We start from the raw sequence: 23,313 nt of genomic DNA, 5'->3' as shown, positions 1-23,313 counted from the left end.
TGCTAATGGGGGAATTAACAAATAAAGGCCTTTGGAAGTTCTGTTTCAAAACAAATGAATTCATGCAAAGTGTATTTACTTGAATTGTTCAAGAATTTACCATCGAAACCTGATAAGAATGGACAGTGAAATTGATCTAAATGTTATCACACTTTGTGCGAAATTGGTGTGGTTTTAAAGTTGACCCAAAATTTACTACAGGATCGGTAATTACAGTTACAGTAAGTAGCAGCAAACAACAAACAGATGATAGTGTTGTTTCACAGTATGCTTCCACTGTAATTGTTGACAGAGAGCAATAAAGCCTGGCGGCCGGTAGGAACTGATTAGTGTCTGTGCGTGTAGGGTAAAGATTTCCTGACTTTCTATCCCCGTATATTTCGACAACTTTCTCAAGTGCAGCTTATAGCGTATGTACACCTCTTTTCCCGTAGATAATTCTTTTTGCCAAAGAGCTTCACACGATGCAAAGGCAACAAGAGTCTAAGGACAACTCGACTCTTGACTAAGCTGTGATACAATGTAACTCATGGCGGCAGTAAGGAGTGCAATACGATTCTGTGTGTATGAAGTGCACCGCACAGGGTACTCCCTGTTGTGTGTTTATTATGGGTCCGTAAAAGCTCTTTGATTTTCACTGCAGTTACAAGAAGTCAGTGCAACTTTTCAGGCAAATTTTGGAACAACTTTACAAACCAATTACACAAGTGTGATAATAGTCAGATCAATTTTATCGTCCATTCTTATCCGGTTTTGAGTGTAAAGCATTTGGTGAGTCCCTATGCACGAAGAATACTCATACGCCTAAAATCTTGCAATATGTACTCGGCTGTGGAACAGTTCACACCTATACAGCTGTTCGGCCGGCACTGTGCATTCGTAACTTCAGCCTGTCATTTACATCAAAATGTGCCCGTTCTGTTCACTGCTGTCAGCATTGTAATTGTCATGTGCAAGACACACTTTCCCCTATAAGTTTACCATTTGAGGTAAGGCCTGCACAAGGCAAATTCTTCGGCTGATGTTCTACACTGATCTTGACTCATCATTGATTGATTCGAACACTCAAATTTAAATACTCGATGGTAGTAAGAATGCTGTGTTAGTTGAACATCGATCTTGTTAGAAGTGGCAACTTTTCAAGTAGGTTCTGAAGATACTGCCTACCAAAAGCTTACCTTCTTCCTGACCAATCACAATGGTAGTTGTACCCTGGTTTCATTTCAACTCAGCTGGTACCACTGGATAATCAGATACCTTGGGCAAGCATTTCTACAGATGACACTATCCCCATATGCCAAATATATCTCCCATAAGTTTAAAAGCTTGGAAGAAAACAACTTTTCCTGCTTTGAAGATATTTTCAGTTCTCCATATACACTGCGTTAGGAAGTACACATTAAAGAGTGTACTAAGAAATAAGTGGTTTCCACGCATTTGGTGTATTATAGAGATTTTCCAGGTAAAAGTGATGTACTTCAAAGTGAACAGGCACAGGAATAATTCTTCCTATCCAACTGACACTTATTTTCTTCCAAGAGATGATGACACAACCATTGTATGCCTACCTGTCGTTTGACATGTACAAAGTCCAAAGGGATTGGCATATAACTTTGTTATTCCCAGTGTTTGGCTTGTAAAGGTATAACTTGGACAAGATTAAAGAAGACTGAGCTCAAGTTGAGTAAATCAACATTATCCTACAGAGTTTGGTTGCTTTAGTGAACTTAAGTAAAGTTTATAAGTCCAGATAAAGGAGATAAAATGGTTTTACCAGAAGTTTTCGGGCAAAACAGTAAACGTAATAATTATAAAGCAACAATTTTCTGAAAATGAATGCCAATTGTGTCACTGGACTGAAACAAACAATATTGTTTCATATGATTATTCACTTTGTATTGAGTCAAGTACAACATTTCTGATGAAGTATTTCATTCAAAAGAGCAAGTTATTTATTTGCCTTTGGTAAAAATGTCAACAAGCACTTAATCACTTTCTTGGACATTGCATGCTTCCATACCATTCTGAAATCCATATTTAAACTCACTAATTTGTCATTTTGTTAAAATGTATTTGTGTTATCCCGATGAAGTGAAAGGAATACATGTTGTAATGCATGTGCATCATAAAGTAACTAATATCAGTTTTGCAGGAAATATAATTCATAAGAGATTGCCTAACATAAGTATACCCTGAGTTTATGAAGAATGCCATGCATATGAAACATGCAACAACAAAATGAAAAGCTATGGAAAATTTGAAAATTTGCTTAAGAAACATATTGTTTGTATAGCAAATGCTTATTTTTGAAAACGATATAAACTTTTTCTCTTTCATATCACAATTTGCAAAGAGGTAGGTAGAGTCAAAATCATTCATATGAAAGATTTTGTAAATTCTTTGTTGAAGATGAAATTCTTTGCATCATCAAGTTTTGTAAATGTATGAAAGTTTGTCTTTTCACAGCTACAGAGTCATGTCACCTGGAATGTGAGCCTTCCAACTAAGTGCATGTTCAGCTTCTATATAGATCAGCTCCTGGACCAGTAAACCCTACGTTTCTCAGTAGGGCATGTCGCATAACTATCAAACAGCTTGGACCACAAATCTCCCCTTTTTTGAGTTTTATCTACCTTGTCTCATTTACAATTGCTGGGAATGCTGTTGTTTAATTGAAAAATGTTTATTGTGACACTTTTTTACATTTGATGATGCTGGAAGAATATGTATGTGAACAAATTATGAATGGAGAACAGGCTTGATCTCTTTTTTATTGATATAATAACCAATGGGAATGAATTTAGTTCTCGTGATCTGATATCATTTCTGTCCTTGCTTTTGAAAAGTTCCTGCTTAAAGCTGTTGTGCAATGAAGTTGGCTCATTGATGCTTAAATGGGGCCTTAGTTAGTGACCACTACCTATCTGACTTACAGATTGATATATGGCGGGTGCCACATGTGGGGCAGGATGCGCTTACTATTTTCGAAACACCTGACATCACTTCTTGGTCTTCTGGCCAGAGGTCCATATATCTTTCTTTCATGAATATGACTTTGTTTGTGTACCTTCTATTTACTGTCTGTTCTGTGCTGTTTAGTGTCTATGTTTACAACTATTGTCTTGCGAATTCCGACCTACTGTCATTGGATTATGGATTGGTATGATTGCGATTATTTTGAATGTCAAAAATGACTTGCATCTGCCTCAGTCTGCTAAATTATGAAGTGGATGGCCAATAATGTGGATGTTAAAGTTCACACTATCTTGAAACATTTCACCACAAACACTACAGTGGAATGCGCCATTTGGCCCATGAAAACCTCTGTGTAACAAATACAGCAGCAAGCTTGGATAATCAATGCTGCAGTTTTCACACGTTTTATCAACATTTTTATTTGTCTTATTTGTATTGTTTGAGTTTTGCTCAACAATTGTGTCACTGTTGAATGCGTCTCCATCCTGTCTACTTGTCACTTCATCTTCAGATGTTGTAGACCTAGAGTCATTAGTGACAATAGGCTGTCTTCTTTTCTCTCTTCTGTCCGTAAAATAAGCAGACTTGTTTCCACCAACACTATATCCTAGACTTTTCGGATGATCACTATTCCCTGATGTAAAATCATCATCACTATCAAGAATGATGCATTCTACAGAACTGTCTTTCCCATTATTAGAATTCCTAGATATTCTTGTTTTGGTACGTTTGAAGCTTGCTCTTTTGGCATTAATGCCCCTTACACTGTTCTTGAGTTCTTCTTCACGTGCTACCTTTGGATGGTCCAAACATATACGTCGATCTGGACTGTTGCATCTAAATGTAAGTATGATTCCATCGTCTTCAGCAGCATCAGAATCTTCAAATTCAACATCGACCAATAAGTCAGCATTCTGTGTCATTCTCATATGAGTACTGTCGTGATCATGTGCATTCTTGTCATGCCTGGATGGTCTTTCAGAGAAGCTTCTTACACTTGTAGAGTCAGTTGTATGACCTGTTTCTTCATCTGAAGAACTAAGTTCCATATGAACATCTTCATCAGAAGATGACAGTCCTTGTGGTGTCATTGCTTCAACAATGGTATCATCATCTGAGTCAGATTCACCTTGTGGCAGGTCACTGGTTTCAATATCCTTATCCACTATCTGGTCAGTATTGGTACTTATGGTTGATTCTGTATCATGCTGGGAGGTAGTGCAGACAGTTTCAGAAACTAACTGTGTGTTTATATTATCATTCTTGCCACAGAGAGTTCCTTCTTTTATTTTACTGACCTCTGTGTCATTACATGTACTTATGCCAAGTTCATCTGGGTTGACTTGAGTTCCTACATTGTGCTGATTGGGAAATGTACCTTTCACAGCAGCAAAGGATTCAGTATGGTTCTGCGATGTACTGGTCACAATAATTTCTTGGTTTGTCTTGTTGTTTCCTCTTGGGCAAGGAAATGTTGTTCTGCTTAAAGCATCATCCTGGGTCGAGGAAAAATATCCGGCAGTGTTTGAATAAAGTTGCGCATTGGAACTGCCATTCCACCCTGAACATGAACCATCTACATCACTACCATTCTGCTCTGGGAAAATGTCTGTTACAGATGAGTCAGGTTCTTCAATAGATTGGCCATTGTTGATTGTCGTCATATGTTCTGAGCTAACCTCCATCTGAACTGTGCCTTTTATCCTGGCATTGCGTGTATCTGTTTGTGAATTAGTGTTTCCGTCTTGGCATGATGGCATGTCACCTTCTACACCTTTCTCCAGTTGGCTCAAATCACTGTCATCCCATCCATGAGAAACAGTCATTTCTGTCTGGGAAACAAGTTTTTCCATCATTTGTTCAAGTATAGGTCTCCTGGGAGTTGTTTCTCGTTTGGTATAATCACCATGGCACATATTTTTTCTCTTGGCATTACTTTCAGCATTAGTTGAAATATTAATCATACTTTTGAGCACTACTGTGTCTGGTGTCATGATCTTACTTTCATCTGAATTTTCTGTATGTTTTTCCATACATAAATCTGCCATTTGGTCACTTGAAGAATCAAAGTTTCTCTCACTCTGTTTTTCATGTAACCAACTATAATTTGTTCCTTGTGAGTTTGCACTTCCTTCTGTCTCCTCTCCTCCAACTTTCGTGTCTCTCTCATGTTTCCCCATGTGCTTGCAGAAGAAATGCTGCTGAAAATATTTTTTTCCACAGATCTTACACTTGAAGCCTGTTTCATTAGCCTCCAGGTGCTGTTTCCGGTGAGGAAGATAGCCCGATGTTGATTTAAATGTTCTTCCACAATATTCACACTGAAATGGACTCTTTTCTCCGTGATAACTAGAATAGTGTTCTTCCAAACTTCCCATTGCAGTGAACTCCTCCTCACAATACTTGCATCTGTATGTCCGTCCTTTCAGAACATGCATTCCATATGCATGGCGTTGGAGAGACGAATGGGAACAGAAACTCTTGCCACACACTTGGCAAGTATGAGGTTCCACATCATGTTCTGCTCTTTTGTGAGTGTACACATGTTTCAGTCTCGCAAATGTCTTCCCACATATATCACATGCCCATACCTTTTTCTTCAGGTGAGTTCTCACATGTTGTTTAAATGAGCCCACACAACCGTACTGTCTATCGCAAATCGTACACAAGAAATCCCCATCGAGTTTATTGTGCATCATTTCATGCACTATCTGAGATCCCTCATGGCGAAATTTCTGGCCACAATATTTGCAAGTAAACGGTTTGAATTCAGTGTGTGTGGCCATATGCATGCTAAGACTAAAAGGCGACTTATATTTCCTCCCACACTGTTGGCAAGTAACGCTTTTTTCCTTGTGTACAAACATGTGTCTCTTTAAATGATGCTTAAATTTAAACTGTTTCCCACATATGTTGCAAGAGAAAAGTGTAAACTCCTGCTTGTGTATCATTTTTATGTGTGACTTCACACCTTTCTTCGTTTTGAATGACTTACCACAGTACTGACAAGTTGGCTGTGGAGAATCTCTATGAATACGTTCATGATTTCTACGAAATCTGTCCCTTGTAAACTTCTCCCCACAAACAGTGCAACTGTATCTGACTTCTGGGTGACTTACTACCATGTGCTTTCTCAACGTTAATTTGCTGCTCAACTTCTTCCAGCATACATGACAACTGTACGGCTTCTCTTCACCAGTATTTTTAACACTCCTTGATTTTCCTTTATCATTCTGAGAAAGTTCTAAAGTCTTACGGTTTGTATTTTTATTTACTGTGTCCCGTCTGACCTTGCCTTTTCCTTTTGCTGGCTGCCCTGTCAGTTCTCTAATCTTCACCTCACTCCCCTGACTTGCAGCCATCACTGATTCCATTTACTATTGTTGAACTTCAGTCACAATGGATTTATGTCACAAGCTTGTTGGTACAACTGTCTGTCCATTCACTTTTTACAGATTGTCAACCTGTGTTTAAAACAACCAAAAAATGATTAAAGGATAGAACAACACAAAATACTGTAATATGAGAGTTGCTATGGTAAGGTTGTACTCCAAATCACCATTATATCATTGTTTATAAAAGTGTCTATTGCAAAAAAAAATTGATTATCTTACCCTCATTTCACCAGCTCTACAACTGGCAGAATCCACTAATTTATATTTTGTGTGTTCAATTCTATCACATTACTAACACTTTAATTATCATTTTATATTTGGTCTTTAGTCATTAATCTGTTTCTATTTCATCAACAACACAGTTGTTTTACCCTATCAGTGGGTGAGGAAAACTTTGTTTTTACTTTCACAGTAGGCGACCTGAAACATGAACGGCAGGCAAATTTACCATCAGATGTAAATCTGCAAGAAAGTTCAACTTTATCATCGGAGGGTTGCACATACTATTTTTATGATTCTTTTATGTGGTTGTGGGGAAGGGGAACTATTTGATGGCAGGAGAGGTTTTTATAAAAAATAGTGTCAATGACTCTGTCCTCCCATTTTGCAGCGATACTAACTACTAGTTACACACATGACATTGCATTCTTACAGGTTGACTAAGAAAATTCCATTGCAAGTCAAAATTAATCTTATACCCAAGCAATATGAAATGCTCCATCTCATAATGACTTTCACACTTCTGACAGAAAACAACCCTAGGATCAAGACTATCATGTTTTACAGCAATCCAACAAATACTTTGGGAGAAAATGATTTTTTGACAAAAAATGGGAAAAATTGCCCCAAAAATACAAATATGAAAATTTCACCACAATTTGAACAAATCTGACAAAGGTCAACCCTAGGATCATACATACAAGTTTTCAAGGCAATGGGATGAGTGCTTTCAGAAAAGATTTTTTGACAAAAAACGGGAAAATCGCCCAAAAAATACAACTTTCAAAATTTCACCACAATTTGAAGAAATGTAACTTAAGTCACTATAAAGAGCCTGCATACCAAGTTTCAACCAAATCTGGCCAGTGGTTACAAAGTTTTAGCAATTTGCAGGATTTTTCCTTTTTTCCCCTTCATTTGCATATTTTTGACTTTGGCACCTGTCCACCAAATACTAAAATGGTAGGTGCTGCGATTTAGGAGTTTTTAATGTTGACAGACATACATCCGCACATAATAACTAAGATACATACATACATACATACATACATACATACATACAGACAGATCATAGACCCTCCAAAAACACGCGGGTCTACAGACAGACAGACAGACAAACAGATAGACATGCATACATTTATTTTTACAGAGTACCTCCAACAGCCGACCAACTTGTCAATATTAGCTTGATCAACTTGATACTACTGCTTATAATAATATAAATGAGAGTTAATTACATTCTAATTAAAGTAAACAAGACTTGCTTATCAACATTTACGTCATAAAAAAACAGCATATCTGTCAGGTTATAAAGAATCTTCAGCTGGTTATCTTTATCAGTATTTCATCCTATTAACCTAGCACATTTTAACTTTCAAATTAACATTGCAAGTAAGTTCTGTTGAATAAGTTGAGACTGTAAGTACTCAGAGAAAGCACACTGAAGAGACAAATGTTTGCAACTTAAGAAGTTCAAGGTCATCAAAAGCATGATAAGGAATCATGTTACACTTTCATTGCACTGTTTACACAGATTGCATAATTGCTATAAATAGTACATGAGAAATCTTACAGTCCAGCTTTACCATAAAAACCCTATCACTTTGACCACTCTTTTAATTGATCACTCTATTTTTTTCCTCAAAAAGTACTTTTATTTTATCCTTACCAAGTCAACCATAAATGGAAATTGGAACTTTCTCTATCTCTATTTATTTGACCAACCTATCATGACAAACTATTATGAGCAATTTCTTTTAGATAACATACAGAGCACAATATATGACGGTTCAGAATATGTCAAAGTTGGGATTCAGGAAAGTTGCCTTTACATGTTTTAATCCTCCAAGATGGTCAGCATTTCACCATGAACTGTCAAAAAAGTTGAACATTCTAATAATTCTACACTAAAATTATTTTGGCTTTGTTGATATCCTCATTAATTAAATTATTTAAAATCATATTAATGTTTTTTTCTTGGTGAATTGATAGGGTTTATACAGTACAAGAGTTACATACAATGTAAGTCAAATTCAGTTAAAACATCAATTACCGTCTAACATTGCATCATTCCTATAAATAGCACCTCAGCCTGGAACAGCACAATCATAATCTGCTCATTCATACATAGGCAGTACTTGACTTTGAATGAATGACCTACTACATTTCACCTACGTACCAAATTTGAAATCATGACAAAAAGTACCACAAAATTTGCAAATTTCAGCTTGAGTTCACAGAGTCATCTTCAGGTCACTCCTAAGAACCTGCACACCCAATTAGAAAGTAATGGCATACACAGTTTCAAAGAAGATTTTTTTAACCAAATATGGCAAAAATTGCCCAAAAATACAAATCTGCAAATTGTGCCATAATTTTGATGAATTCTATTTTGAGTTTTCACAAGGTACCAGCACGCCAAATTTTAAAGCGATCCAACCATTGGTTTAAGAGTAAAAGATTTTTTACTAAAATGCCAAAAAAAGAAAAAAAATCATTAAAAATAGAAAGCATCAAATATTGACATCAAATCTATATGTTTAAATGAGTTGGGCCCAAGGTACCTAAAACCCAAATATGACAATGATTAGATGATTAGTTCCTGAGTTATTGATTTTTGACCATTTTCGCTTTTTTTTGTACCTCATTAGCATATCTAAGGGCCTAAAAAATTCATTTTAACAACGGCACATCTACATCATATATGGCATCACTACACCAAAAATCAGCTCAATACGTGCAGCGGTTTTTGAGTTTTTGCGTTGGACGGACAGACATCCATACATACATACATACATACATACATACATACATACAGACAGACATCTCACATACAGACTTTTTTCAACCATATAACCTCCGGTTGCCATATATGTATGGCAAATGGGAGGTAAAAATGAAAAATAAAATCGTGGTGGGAGAGAGTTTGCGAACTTTTTGTTTCGGTGTTCCCCTCAAAAATGTTTTTTTTTGCCCAAATTCATTCATTCAAAATTTACAATTAAAGACAGGATGAAAACACCTTTTGTTGACGTTTCTTGGATAGGCTGGTTCGCTGCCCCTTACGCAGTATACGACCTTACTTGACCTTGATCTGAGCTGAACAAACGTCAAAGTGCATTTAACCTAGCAGGCGTACATGTATACTCCATGGAGGTAGTAGGAGCTCCCTAACCTCCATGAATACTCTCACCAACGTTGACATCTTATCACTTCCGGTTGCCCGTTACAATTACATTCGCAACATTATTAAAACACATGTACTTGTAGCTTGATTCATTACAGTAAATCAGTGGGTTAATCATATAAGACATATAGGTTACACACGATTGGAAGGAACAAACGCTGTCAAATTACCAGTATTTCGCAAGGTCAGGCGACCGAACTTGTGGTCGCGCGACCGCCAAAACCTTACCCTTGGGGTACTTTGCTCGTATAACTTTGTCAACAGGACCGTACCTACAGCTTAAGCTCACAAAGTATGACATGCCCTTCAAAAAGAGCGAATCCGGAAGGCACAAACATTTTGAACATTCAGGAAAAAAAGGAAATTTACCTTCTGGAAGCTTCTCTAACTTCGGTTGCTGTCAATTATTAATAAGTTATTGGTAACACAATCAGATTCAGATTGAGTTATTGACTCGGATCCGACACTTGCAGGCGTCAATCCCATACCGAGCAGGCGTTTGGCATCTAGACGATAGTGTTTGATAGCAGAGAAGTACTGTAATTTCAACATAAATAAATAGGCCTATATCGAAGCAAGTTCGGATGTAGCCTACCAGTAGAGTGTTTATAGTTCAAGCCCGGCTGCCTGCTGTTTTCTTCCATTTTAGGCCTACATTTTTTCCTTTATTACTTTATTTCAAATAAACAAACATCTTTATGTTTCACCTATATTGTTACATACTCATGCAAACAAACAAGAAAACACCGGAGACTCATGAGTTCTATTTGTTTACACTTGCAAACCCTATACGTTTGCGTCGTAGAAATCCACTCCAAGGAGTTGATATCCCGTCACACATAGGCTAAGGGTTTTCCGACTGATGCAATCATTTGTGAGAAGTAAACATATGTGACGTATCTGCATGTGTGAACAGTCTCACGAAAGTTCTTTCATTTAAAGTTCCTCATGATCGTTTGGTGTTGGACTTTGGCAAATTACAATTGATTAAATTAATTTTTGCATGTTTTTCTCTATAAGTTTTGGGCAAATTGCTGTAATTTTACCCTTTTCTTCACAGCGCTCGCGGGATGACATGAAACACATCGATAATTTTGTCATCACTTAACCACTTTTTCCGTAATATCAGCCATCCATTTGATGCAAGGTTTTTCAATCTAGTCAGTTATGGAGGAAAACCCCTAAAATCCTCTGTCAATATTTTCAGTGTATCTCCGAAAGTTGGACTGGACCAAACCAATCCAAATGAAGTAAAATAAATTCAGACAGGATCAAAATGGACCCAAAACGATCTCTTAAATTACAAACGAACCCACCTGGGCTAGGGCTAAGAGGAGAAGTTTCAGAGCATTACGGCTCGCCAGGGTTCGTTTTTGTACTTAAAAGGGTGTTTTGGGCTAGTGTTGGTCCCGTTTGGATCGATTTGGCCCTGTTTGGCTCCGTCCAACTTTCGAACACATCAACATTTTCATCGTTATCTTTCAGTGATCGTGTTCTCAGGTTAAGAAAAACATCAATTTTGCACTACGGACGGGGTAGTACAAAATCAAAACATTAAGATGCATTGTTTTTACTTTTTGATTAGTGAAATCGATGTCAAAAATATACTATAGAGATTTTGTTACATTTAAAGCAGTGAAAACTACATCAAATCAATTCAAGCAATCGTTATCACTCAAGGCAAGTAAAATAATGCACATTGATAAGGTTGTTGACAAAAGAAAGCGAGTTGCTATACGTTGCATCCTTTGGAGTGGATCTAGCTTCAGCGAATCTTGCTAAATTAAATTGCTAAATTATTGCTTCCATGTATGAAAGATTATCTATCAAAGTCCAACTTCTCTGGCCTGTTCCTACTCACTCTTAATTTGTTAATGCCGATAATCACAATTTCACGCATGTTTTCTTTTCAACAAAGGATTTTTGCAATTCAACAATACCCCGCAAAATAAGAAAGGTGAGAGCAATAAAAATTGTATATATCTTTTATTCTCTAACAAAGGAATCTTTGCAATTCAACAATACCCTGCAAAATAACAAAGGTTAGGACAACATTTGTATGCACTTTTCTCTAACAAAGAAAGTGATACAATTCATAATGTAAACAATGCCCTACTTAATAAACGAACTTTAGAGCCACGATAAATGAGAATAAGGCATAAAGTGTGACCATTGCTTGAGATACGGCGGGTGATAAATACGGAGCAGGATGTGTTTATCCTTTTCATAACCTGCCATCACTTTATATAGAGGGACAAAGTCACTTATTTCTTGCTTTTTTGTGATAAAAATGGAATACTTGCATATAGTCACTCGCTTAAAAACTTACCGTACATAACTGCGAAAGTGACAAAAATTAACCCTTTACTAAATGCAAACAGATTGTTTCGAATTCGTTTATGACCTCTTCACAAAATTGATTGTTCCTATTCCGACTTGCTTTCCCATGACATTTAAACATTGCCACAGTGTAAGGGAAAGTTGCTTTTCTTATTTGTAAGATTTCATAACAAAATCTTGCATGAGGTCTGTTACGATCGTACTTTTTAAGGCGGAAGTTTTATACGGTATTGTATAATTCTGTTAATTTCATGACAAACATTTTACCGAGTAGGTACACAGATACAAACAATTGTAATCGGACAAACACGGAAGCCCTTTCTTTGGTTAACTACAGTATTATTACCGGTGTTACAAACACGGAAGCCCTTTCTTTGGTTAACTACAGTATTATTACCGGTGTTTCTTTTACTAACTCAAGTATCATTGCCACTGTGTTAATTAACATACAATGCAGCTACCGGTCGGTCAAATAAAGATCCTTGAAAACAACAACCAACTTTACTTTTCACAGACAAAAGATTCGATGTTTGCTGACATTTACTATGATACTGGTACTCGAACGTACACTTAAAACAATAAGTTGTGACAACGAAATGGCTACGTCAATTTAGTCAACACTTAGGCCCCCTAATTACCTTTGGAATGAAAGAATAGCTTAACATATGTAATCCAATTCTGGCTCCACAAATCTTGACCTGTAACTTTAGTGGCAAGTAATCTTAGAAGTCGGCATTTTCTCACAAGAACATCATAAATACTTAAAAGCGTCGGTTTGTATGCCGAGTCAGCAGAACAATTATGTAAATGTTAAGATTTTCTCGTAATCAAATATTTGGAATTCAGTTTTTATCCAATCAAGTAGTTTTTTAATAATTTTTAGCCAATGTACGATTACTTCCTGTTGAGCATTTAACATGTTGAGGTACGCCTTAAAAATTGACTATAAAATGTGAAGTTTTGATGTGTAAGGGCAGACTTTTCATCGGTCTAATCTGGCTACCTATGAATAAAAGTCTTCCACTTCAACTTTACGACATCTCTGCGTAGTAGTATCCTGTTAGTACCTCTCATCGAGCCAATTCCCTGAGATAAATTGTCAACCGTACCGAAACAACACGTGGTGGAGAATCCGGGCAACTACACAAACATCATAGAAATCGTATGATATCAAGAAGTGGAACACAGTATACAGCGATAAATGAACAAGCTTTCTAACCACTCGAACCCAAAGGTTTTGTTGTCGAGAAGTAGATGACGGAACTACAGCAGGAAGAAATTCATGATGACAATCCTGTCGGGCAAGCTCAAGAGGATGAGAACCAAGGACGGGAAAGAAAAGTGGACTGCCAGTTAGGCAGCTCAACGAGGAAGTAAAAGAAGACAGCACAACTAATAGTGTCGGGTCTAGAAAATTTTCCGCCCGCTCGAACGAGAATTCCAATTGGTAGTGGAGAAGATACAAAGACTTCGCCGCATTCACAAAGGGGAGTCTGGATTGCCAGGTAGCCTAAGAGGCATTAGTCTGTATCTCAGTGGGGAAGCCCAAAGATACTTTCAGAATCAACAGACTGGGGGAGAAAGTCTGAAAAACAGTAAGGAAGAAATTTATAGAACGCTCTGGGAAGACGGGTCCCTGGTGGCTTAATGACCAAATCTTCAAAAATACCATCAACAATTTGGACAGACCGTCGAACAGTATGCGATCCCATTAAAAGAACTAAGGGTAAAAGCCAACATGAATGAAAAAGAAGTTTTATCGTTCTTTATTCATTGCTACGATAAAGTTTGTATGTGTGATAGTGAGTGTACGAGCGTGAGTGATTCACGAACTCTACAATGTGTGGAGAGGTCGCAGTCAGAAAAATGTAGAACTTAGCCCTGTTATTGAACCACGCATTTTGAGAGTGGGGGAGTTGGCCGAGCGGTTCTGTCTATTGCCTCTCCGCTAGTCTACTGGACGCCGGTACGGCGGTAACGATGGTATAAGGTCCAAATTATGTGTAACTGTATGTTCAGCTATGAACAGACAGAAGACACTTGTTAAGACTGTAAATTTAAAAATCTTGTCTGGCTTCAAGAAGAGTTGAAGTTATGCACAGTTAACCAGTATTTCAGCATGTTTCAAACACCCAAACTACTTTTCCTATCGAACACAATTAATTTAAAAAAGCTAAAAAAGAGCAACTTCATCCCTTTTACACATATGTATATCTTTATTTCGTAGATTTGATTATGTATTTGTTCTGTGTATTTTTAATTTCTTATTGATTGCATGTTTGTTGCTTGATCTTGTAACATATATTGGGACATCATGATTCCGGATCATGAATGGGTAGGACTACAACAAATATTCCAATCTGGACTTCGACTGATTTTGAAATTACTCAACTAATACTTATGGTACACAAAAACTCTCACCTATATGACAGCTTATGCTGACGCAAGTAACTCAAATACATGGTAGTCACAGCTACTTTGACAACTGTCAAACCTTTACAAAAGGTATGCATAAGCATACATGTGATATATCAATTGTAGCTAAATTATGCACAAATTTCACACACTCAGCGTTTTCAATTCAACCTACTCACACATCATTGGCAGGTCATTAATGTTTGTATGATTAAATACAGTGCTCAACACTTTTTATTTTGCATCAAACCAAGTTTACATTAACATACATGTAATGCTAGAACGTAACAGCCACTACACCATTTCATCTCAATAATCGTAAGACGTTTGCTGTCTCCCTTGATTTGAATCTTTGAGATAACAGCCTTTGTAGTTTAATGTATAATTTGAAGAGTGAAGTGTTGCCATATAAATTTCCAAATTCCGAGACTAGCTAGTCCCGAGACTAAGTGAGAAGGCAATTTCAAGTACTGGTTGCTTTAAAATGTTTAAATGTCTACAATCAATATTTTCTCTTAAATTTCCAAATGTACAAATTTTCATCAAATTCCCAAGAAACTGCAACACTAACATTTTCTGTTTTTGATGTTTTTAATGTTAAACACCGATTTTTCCAGCAAAGGACTACATCATTCTTCACATTTTTATATTCCTCAGGGGATGACCACTGATGTGAATGTTAAACTTTACACTGTCTTGAAACATCTTATCACAAACACTACAGTGGAATGTTCCATCTGGTCCGTGGAAACCTCTGTGTACCAGATAGAGCAGCAAGTTTGAATAGTCTATGCTGCAACTATCACATGTTGTGCTTTCATTCTCATTTTTTATTCCAGTGTTTGAGCCAGCGACACTCTGTCCATCCTGTCCACTAGTCATGCTTTCTCCAGATGTTGTTTCTCGGTTGTTGGCAACAAAACTAAACTGGCTGCCTTCTTCTGTTCCTCTGATATGGCAAACGGAAGATTTGCTTGTACCTGGCTTGTTTGCACCTGCCTTTTTCTTGTTCCCGATTCCTGGCTGCTTGTTCTGTCTCTTCCTTTTCCTGGTAACTTGTTGATGCCTATCTGTGTTTGTATTATCCATGGCAACAGATGACATTCCTTCTAAGCCTTGGATCCATTTCCTGACATACTCAGACTGAGGTCTGACAGCAGGACTACTGACACTCTCCTGGTGGAACATATCATTTGGAGATGAATCATCATCACTATCAAGAACGATACATTCTATAGAACTGTCTTTCTGGTCATTAGAACTTCTTCTTAGTCTTGTGTCTGAATGTTTTAATCTTGTTCTTTTGGAATTCACCATCTGCTCTTCACACATTATTTCCTTTTTTATCCTAGTTGCATTTGAGCATGGAAATTGACTATTGGGGTCTGGACTGTTGCATCTAAACGTAAGTATCATTCTGTCATCTTCAGCAGTATCAGAATCTCCAAACTCAACATTGACCAGTAAGTCAGCATTTTGTGCCCCAACGGAGTGTATATTTCTATCAATACTTATTGTTGGTAGACTGCCTTGCTCATCTGCAAACTTCCTGTCACATTTTGATGATCTTTTGCAAAAGGGTCCTCTACTATAATATTCAATTCCATGGCCCATTCTCTCATCCGAAGCCTCCCCGTCTGCAATGTTAACATTTTCATTATCCACTGACTGCCTCTGTGATGTGACAATATCAAAACTGATTCTGTCATCCAAGTCATTGGATTGACTTTGTGAAATTTCATTGGTTTGATCATGTATATCCATATCATAGCCAGAACCATCACATGGTGAGAGTCTATGCATTTGAGACATCATGTGGTCAATTGCTAGGACTGGTGGTGTGCTTCTGTTTTCATCTTGAAAAGTTCCTGTCGATGCTTCATCAGTCTCTGAATCACTGTTTGTACCTGTGACATTAACAGCATCTGGATCACCTTGAGTTTCTGTGTTGTCAAGCAAATCCTCAAGCCTGCCTGTTAAGGCTGCCATAGGTTTTGATATTGAGCTGACACCACAACTTGGTGATGTGCTCGTCACAGTCATTTCCGGATTCGATATAATATTTCTTTTCTGACGAAAAACTGTGGCCATGCCAGAACAATTTAAAGATCCATAGCTTGCAGAGGTCGTGTCTGGTTGCCTATATGAGTTGTTACTCTCACGTGAACGTAAGCCATTTGCATCTGTCCTAGCTTGTGATGTTTCATTGCCATTTTGCTCAGGGAAAATGTCTTTTATAGATGTGTCATCTTCTCCAGTGGACTTGTTACTGTTGTCTGAAGGCATATGTTCAGTGATATCCTTGTCTTGAACTGTACCTGACATAGTTACGCATGCATCTGCTAGTGAAGTAGCATGTTCATCCAAGAGTGCTGGCCTATCGACATCTCCAACTCCTTCTGTTTGTATTGATTTAGTCTCATCCTGTTCATGAATAATGTGCGCTTCTCTCTGCTCAACAAGATTTCTACTCATGCTTTCACTATTTGTGGAAGTTATATCTAGTTCAACACAATCTACAAGATGGTCTTTTTCTTTGTGTATATCAACTTCATCCTGGTTTACATTTGACTCTGGATATCTTGTTATCAATGTGTCTGTTGACTGTGTTCCTGTATCAGAATTTCCAGGAAATGTGTTTCCAATGCTTGAATCTACCATTTGAACACTCATAGAATCTAATTTTTCATATGGCAAGGGACGGTCAGTTTTCAGTATGTTTTTTGAAACACTGAGCAGATCATGATTTTCGTCATTGGCATGCACTGGTGGTCTTGTTGGTGAAGATTCAGTAAATTTCTGCCCACCAGAGGATGTTGGCATATCCACATTTGATTCAACAGCTTCAGAATCGGATATGTTCAATATTTCTCCAGAAGCAAACTCTCTTCCATGTGATTTTCTCTCCATCTCACAACTGGTAGTACCGTGAGTTCTCTCATGCTCTTTCTGTTCATGTTCCTCATCAAACCCCCTTGCACAAACTCTGCACCTGTAATTCTTTTCCACAGCCCTTCCTCTTTGCCTGTTTTGTTCCTCTTTCCGTTCATTCTGATGCTTTCTCAAGTGATAGCGGAAGAAACATTTATAAACAAATTTCCATCCGCAGGTTTTACATGTGTAGCCAGCCTTAACCTGCCCATGTCTTTTCCTATGAGTATTAAGGGCAGAGGGTGTATGAATTGTTTTGTCACAATATTCACCAATGTGTGGACTTTTTCCACCATTGCACTTAAAATTATGTGCTCGTAACCTTGCCTTTACGGTAAATGCCTCCTCACAATACTTGCACCGGTGTTTTTTATTGAAATGTTCTGTGTTTACATGACGATCTTTTATTAATTTTGAAGAGAAACTCTTGCCACACACTTCACAGTCATAATATAGGCCAAAATCATCTGGGTGTTGTGACTTCTTATGCTCAAACAAATGATTCCTGCTTTTACATATGAACCCACACTCTCCACAGGCATATCCCTTTTCAGGGAAGTGAGCGCTCACATGGGATTTTAGTGCATCCATGAAAGTGTACTGTTTGTCACAAAACTTGCACTGGAACTTCCCATCCACAGTATTGTGTGCCATCTCATGTACTATGTAAGTTAGCTCCTCGCTAAACATCCCACCACACTGTTTACAGATGAATGGGTCGGGTTCTGTTTGATTTTCCTCATGCTCTTTTGGATCAGTCATTGTCTTAATTTTTCTCCTCCACTTTCGAGAAGTAACTTCATTATCTTGTATCCCTTCAATTGCTGGATCTGTTTCGATGTCATATTCTTTATGTAGCTCCTGAATATGTTGTAGTAAAGACACCTTGGTCTTGAACCAATCTCCACACACATTGCACCGACATGGTATCTTATCCCCCATGTGCAGTTTCTCATGACCTCTGAGATTCTTCTTCTGAGAATATATCTTTTCACAGTATTGACATTTGAACACTGGTGTAGTTCTATGTGTAAGTTCATGAGATCTGCGAAATTTATCACGTGCAAATTCTTCTCCACATATAGTACAGCTATATCTTACTTCTGGATGAGTGTACATGTGAGTTCTGAAGGTGTCTTTTGTCAACAGCTTCCTGTTACACACTTGACAAGTGTATGGTTTGTCCTTGGCTTGTTCATTTCCTGAGCATTTTTTATTAGATTTTTTGGCTTTTCTTGCTTCCGCTACTTCCACAGTCTTGGGATATGCAGTTTCTAGCAGTACCTCCCCATTTGAATCTTCATTCCCTTGTGTAGACACATTTGACGTTTCTCTCGTTTTTGCTTTATATCTCCGAGTTGCAGCCATTATCATTCTCCATGCACGACAAAAAATTCCCAATAAGCAAATGAGTTAATCCTCATAAAGCTGTCAAGGATAAATGTTGTCCAACTAGTGCAGCAATAAGATTGTTCATTCACTTGGACTTTCACACCTGTCAGAATAAATAAATAAATGAATAAATAAACAAATAATATTTTAATATTTGGAAAATAAATAGGTCAAATAAATCAGTAACTAAAAAAGGTAAATAAAGTAATATGAACAATTAATACTTTGGCGATTACAAACTACAGAAACACTGGAACACCAGAATCACTGAAATGGTGTTATGAAATAATTCATGCTCTATTCCCTGGTCATGGTATGTTGATTTCTGCATGCCTTGAACCACTATGTAAATGATTTGTCACTGTACAATACAGTCTAAGGCATAGTAAACACCTATTGCCTGGTCATGAGGGCTATAGCGCCCGTCTATTACCCCGAGGGACCGTGTGTTACCAGAAACACACCGCTATTCCCCGAGGCCGTAGGCCCAGGGGTATAGCGATGTGTTTCTGGTAACACACGGCCACGAGGGGTTATAGACAAGCGCTATAGCCCGAATAAAGACCAGGCAATAGGTGTTTTATAACACACCACATGCTCATGTTGTATTGTTATATAGTTTTTAATGTGTTTTGATATTTTGCACCACAACAATCCATTGTAACAACTTTACTGGGCGATGTTTCCACAGCGGTTTCAGTTGTATCTGGTAGTACTACTTTCTTTCAAAAAATATTCTAAGCATACCTAGCGACATCCTTAGTTGCACTTTAATATTTTCCGTCTATGAGCTGTTCAAGTTCCTACGCTGTTGGACTGTTGGAAAATGTTGGAAAATCTGTTTTAGAGAATGTGTCGTCACGTACCCCGGACGCACATCACGTTCCAGTCACCCGCCATTGTTGCAAAGCTGCAGACAACACTACAGTCACGTGACCAGACACTTTTCCAAATTTGGTCAGGACTATTTCCCTAGGGAAATAGCTTTTCAAAAAATACCCTCTGACGTCACTTTTATCGATCTGATGGGGACTAGATCTATCTGTTTTCTCGTCACGTGACGTATTCTAGCGAATCGCGACACGGAATGAGCATGTGGCGTGTTATAACAAAAGCTATAGCTAGAATGTGATTTACTTCTTAGGAGCTGTTTTCCTCATTTTTTGGTGCACTTCTAGTTCTGAGACTTAAATGCCCATTAGCTGCAAATTTTTTACATGATATTCATCATTTCACCTCCAGATCTTAAAAATATTGTCATCCATCAGAACACCTGGGACTGAATTTCTTTCACTTGATATTGCAAGCTTTGTTTTCTTGTAATATGACGTGTGTTTGAAAATGGCAAGAAATTCTAAATGAAATGTGCACTGTCTAATCTATGTACCAATTCTATCACAAATAAATATCATTGTAAGTAAATAAAAAAGAAATTCTTCTCATGGCTGGTATTCAAAATATATGTGAAAAAAATTGAGAAATTTTGATGTTAACAAATTACAAAAAGGTGCAGCTGATCTACCTTTAAAGCAATTTACAGAGAATGAGATTTACAAAGGCTAAGCAAAATAGTCATTTCAGAGAACATGCATGGTTTTTTCAATGGATCTGATATTTGAGGACTTCAACATTCTATCATTATTTAAGGTAGGACGCACCACAGGGACAGATATCAAGTCTGGCAAACTTTTACAATACTTTTTAGGTCTACCACTTGTGGGGGCTCATTTTGAAGCTTATTGAATAGCTTAAGTTTTCACAGGCTTAGTTTTGTGCATATCGAAAATAAAATTTTCTCAACAGAGTAAACACAGGGATAGCGGCCATTTTGAATTTCAAGTGTTGGTAAATATTGGGTAATTTGTTACTGTAATACCATATTTTGCTCAGTAACCCCAGACTTATATATTTCTCAAAAGGAATGATTTAAAGTTTTCACAGGAAATGGCTGAGTAAAAGTTTCAGCCTTTCGATTTCAAGACATGTACTACCTTAATACCCAAAAAGATATATATTTGTCAGATGTTTTTGACGAGAGTTTTTGAATTTAATCCTACATGAATCATGGAAATGGCTCTACATGTAAATATAAAAATTACATGCCAAATAATACAAGCTCATGCAACAGTTACACAAACTGAGACAAAATTTTTTGGAATTTCCATCATATCCCCTTTTTATCGAAAATTACAACAGAAATTAATTTCACCAACAGTCTCTTGTGGTTAGGTACACATCATTACGGCCTTGCAACCCATGTTTTTCTTGTTTACAGGGGCAGACTACCTATCCACAAGTGACTGCGGTTATACTGGTACTATTAAAATTACAATAATCAGGTGAAGTCTCAATAATGCTGTAAAAAAATGTTAAAGCAATCAAGTAAGCTATGGCAGGATGCTGCTGAAATTTTCTCCAAAAATTAAAAAAAAGGGATAAATAGATAAATTCTAGATTTTGAACTAAGTTTCATAAAAAAATAGTTACTGAAAAATACTTATGGGAAAATAGCCTCAATAATACAAAGTTTGTAGTTTGTCGCATTTTTAGCACCTCTGTATAGGATAATCCCTCGCAGTGTACACACTCAAAACGTTTGTGTCAGATGAATATGAGATTTGCGTGATGACAGATGTCATTAATGGACAATATGACGGGTTCTGCTTTGACAAAGAAGTTAAAACATGAGTATGAAAATCAATACTTAGAAACTTGGAAGAGTACCCTTTTCAATGATTCAAGGAAGAATGGAAGTGGTAACAAATTGCGCACTTATAGAATCTTCAAGACCAAGTTTGGTTTTGAAAAATATTTAAGAGATATTTCAGATTTCGGGTCACGTAGAAGTTTAACAAAATATAGACTGAGTGATCATAATTTGCATGTTGAAATTCGTAGGAAATGTAAACCTCATTTACCTTTAAATGAAAGAATTTGCTTGAGATGTTATAGTAATGTAATAGATGATGAGTTTCACTTTTTATTCACATGCAAGTGTCATATTTCTGAGAGATCAATTTTGTGCCAGAAAAGCGGATCAGATTTTTCTATCACTACGAGTGTTGAAGAAAAGGTAGAAGAGATGAAAAAGATTATGGAACAGAATTTTCTAAACTTTGCTATATTTATAAGGAATTCTGGTGTTTGCTGACCCCTCCAGTAGCTACCTACAGTTAGCTGGTTACAGTTAGAATTATATGTGTACTTCAATTCAATTTACTAAGATTTTAATATCCATTTGATGGTGTTCAATTTTGGACATGTTGTTCTTTCATATGAAATGTACCATACCACACTCTCTGTCAGTGTGTGTTGAGTAATAAAAGATTGATTGAGTCATTGATTGAGTGCTTTCCACAGGTATACAAGACAAAACCAACTTGCCTTAATTCAATTGTATAAAATATTGCTAAATTCGTATAAAATATTATTACCATCACGGACACAACATCTGATATGTTTGCTTGAGGACCCATTTTGCAAAGTCATGTCAGCCTGGGCACAGTCGCCTGTAGTTCGATACACGGTGAATGCCGCTGTTCGAAGTAGACAGATTTTTCTGGCGGTTTTGTCTCATGCGTTTCACCGTGTATCGGAACCCTTAGCGTTCGTGACCCTGGATATCAAATGGTTCAGAACTGCAACTTTAATCATGCATCATTCAAATATTCGGTTCTCCTGATCACTTCCAGTTGTTGTTTAATAGCATGTTAGCTATCGACAAGCTCGAAATTATATTTCCGACGACAATTCAACACCAGGGAACAATGTCAAAGGGATCGCTGTGATGAAGGAAATGTCGGACCAAAGAACAGGTAACGCGAAACGTCGTGTACGTACTTTGTTCTTATGTACACCGTGGCGTGACTACGGGCGTGTCGGAAGCAGCACATTTACACCAACCAACGTATTAAAAAAAAAGGTTGTGAGATCGAAAGTGACGTGTTAAACGGTCTTTAAAACACTAGAACACAATGATTCAGATGCAATGATTTACCTGTATAATGTTGTCAAGTCAGCTGAGCAACCGACAACGTTTCAGTCGCCTGCGCAACAACAGCGACCTGTCGTGTGTGAAAGGTTGCAATATTGTAACTGCAACAAATTCAGATTCGGATTTTCAAGCTGAATCCTGCATGGCCGTCTCCAATCCAGTTTGACATATATAGTCAAATTTTGTTCAGTGTTGATGCAACAGTCGTTAGCAAGAATATTTATCGAAGTAGCTGTATTTAAAGGATTTTATAGGTTATGATAAATGTAAAACAGCATATATATCGTATCTTTGCATGTGTCTCTGTGGCAATTGAAACTATCAACTTCCCCGATTTATGCATTTAAATAGGGTTGATATAAACCATGTTTACAAAATGAAATTAATATTTTTAAAGGAAAAAATCTCAAAAAAAGCCACTGCATGTACAAACTTGTACCTCGATATGAGTAAAAAAATGTAAT

At 37.2% G+C, this 23,313-nt stretch overlaps 2 protein-coding genes across 2 annotated transcripts; both read right to left on the bottom strand.

Moving 5' to 3' along the window:
* Nucleotides 1-1,929: 1,929 nt before the first annotated feature.
* On the bottom strand, nucleotides 1,930-10,196 carry LOC139145360 (uncharacterized). The gene is made up of 2 exons (XM_070716477.1): nucleotides 10,147-10,196; nucleotides 1,930-6,440 (listed from the first exon to the last, which is right to left on the bottom strand). The coding sequence occupies exon 2, from the start codon at nucleotides 6,348-6,350 to the stop codon at nucleotides 3,207-3,209; it is 3,144 nt and encodes a 1,047-aa protein (XP_070572578.1). The 5' UTR covers nucleotides 6,351-6,440; nucleotides 10,147-10,196; the 3' UTR covers nucleotides 1,930-3,206.
* Nucleotides 10,197-14,298: 4,102 nt separating this feature from the next.
* LOC139145359 (uncharacterized) lies at nucleotides 14,299-22,930 on the bottom strand. The gene is made up of 2 exons (XM_070716476.1): nucleotides 22,853-22,930; nucleotides 14,299-18,958 (listed from the first exon to the last, which is right to left on the bottom strand). The coding sequence occupies exon 2, from the start codon at nucleotides 18,835-18,837 to the stop codon at nucleotides 15,169-15,171; it is 3,669 nt and encodes a 1,222-aa protein (XP_070572577.1). The 5' UTR covers nucleotides 18,838-18,958; nucleotides 22,853-22,930; the 3' UTR covers nucleotides 14,299-15,168.
* Between the last annotated feature and the right edge of the window lie 383 nt (nucleotides 22,931-23,313).

Source organism: Ptychodera flava, chromosome 12 (assembly GCF_041260155.1).
Source record: "Ptychodera flava strain L36383 chromosome 12, AS_Pfla_20210202, whole genome shotgun sequence".
In the NCBI taxonomy this organism is placed as follows: Eukaryota; Metazoa; Hemichordata; class Enteropneusta; family Ptychoderidae; genus Ptychodera; species Ptychodera flava.
The sequence above is the reverse complement of the archived record's forward strand: the minus strand, read 5'-3'. Positions and strand labels throughout refer to the sequence as shown.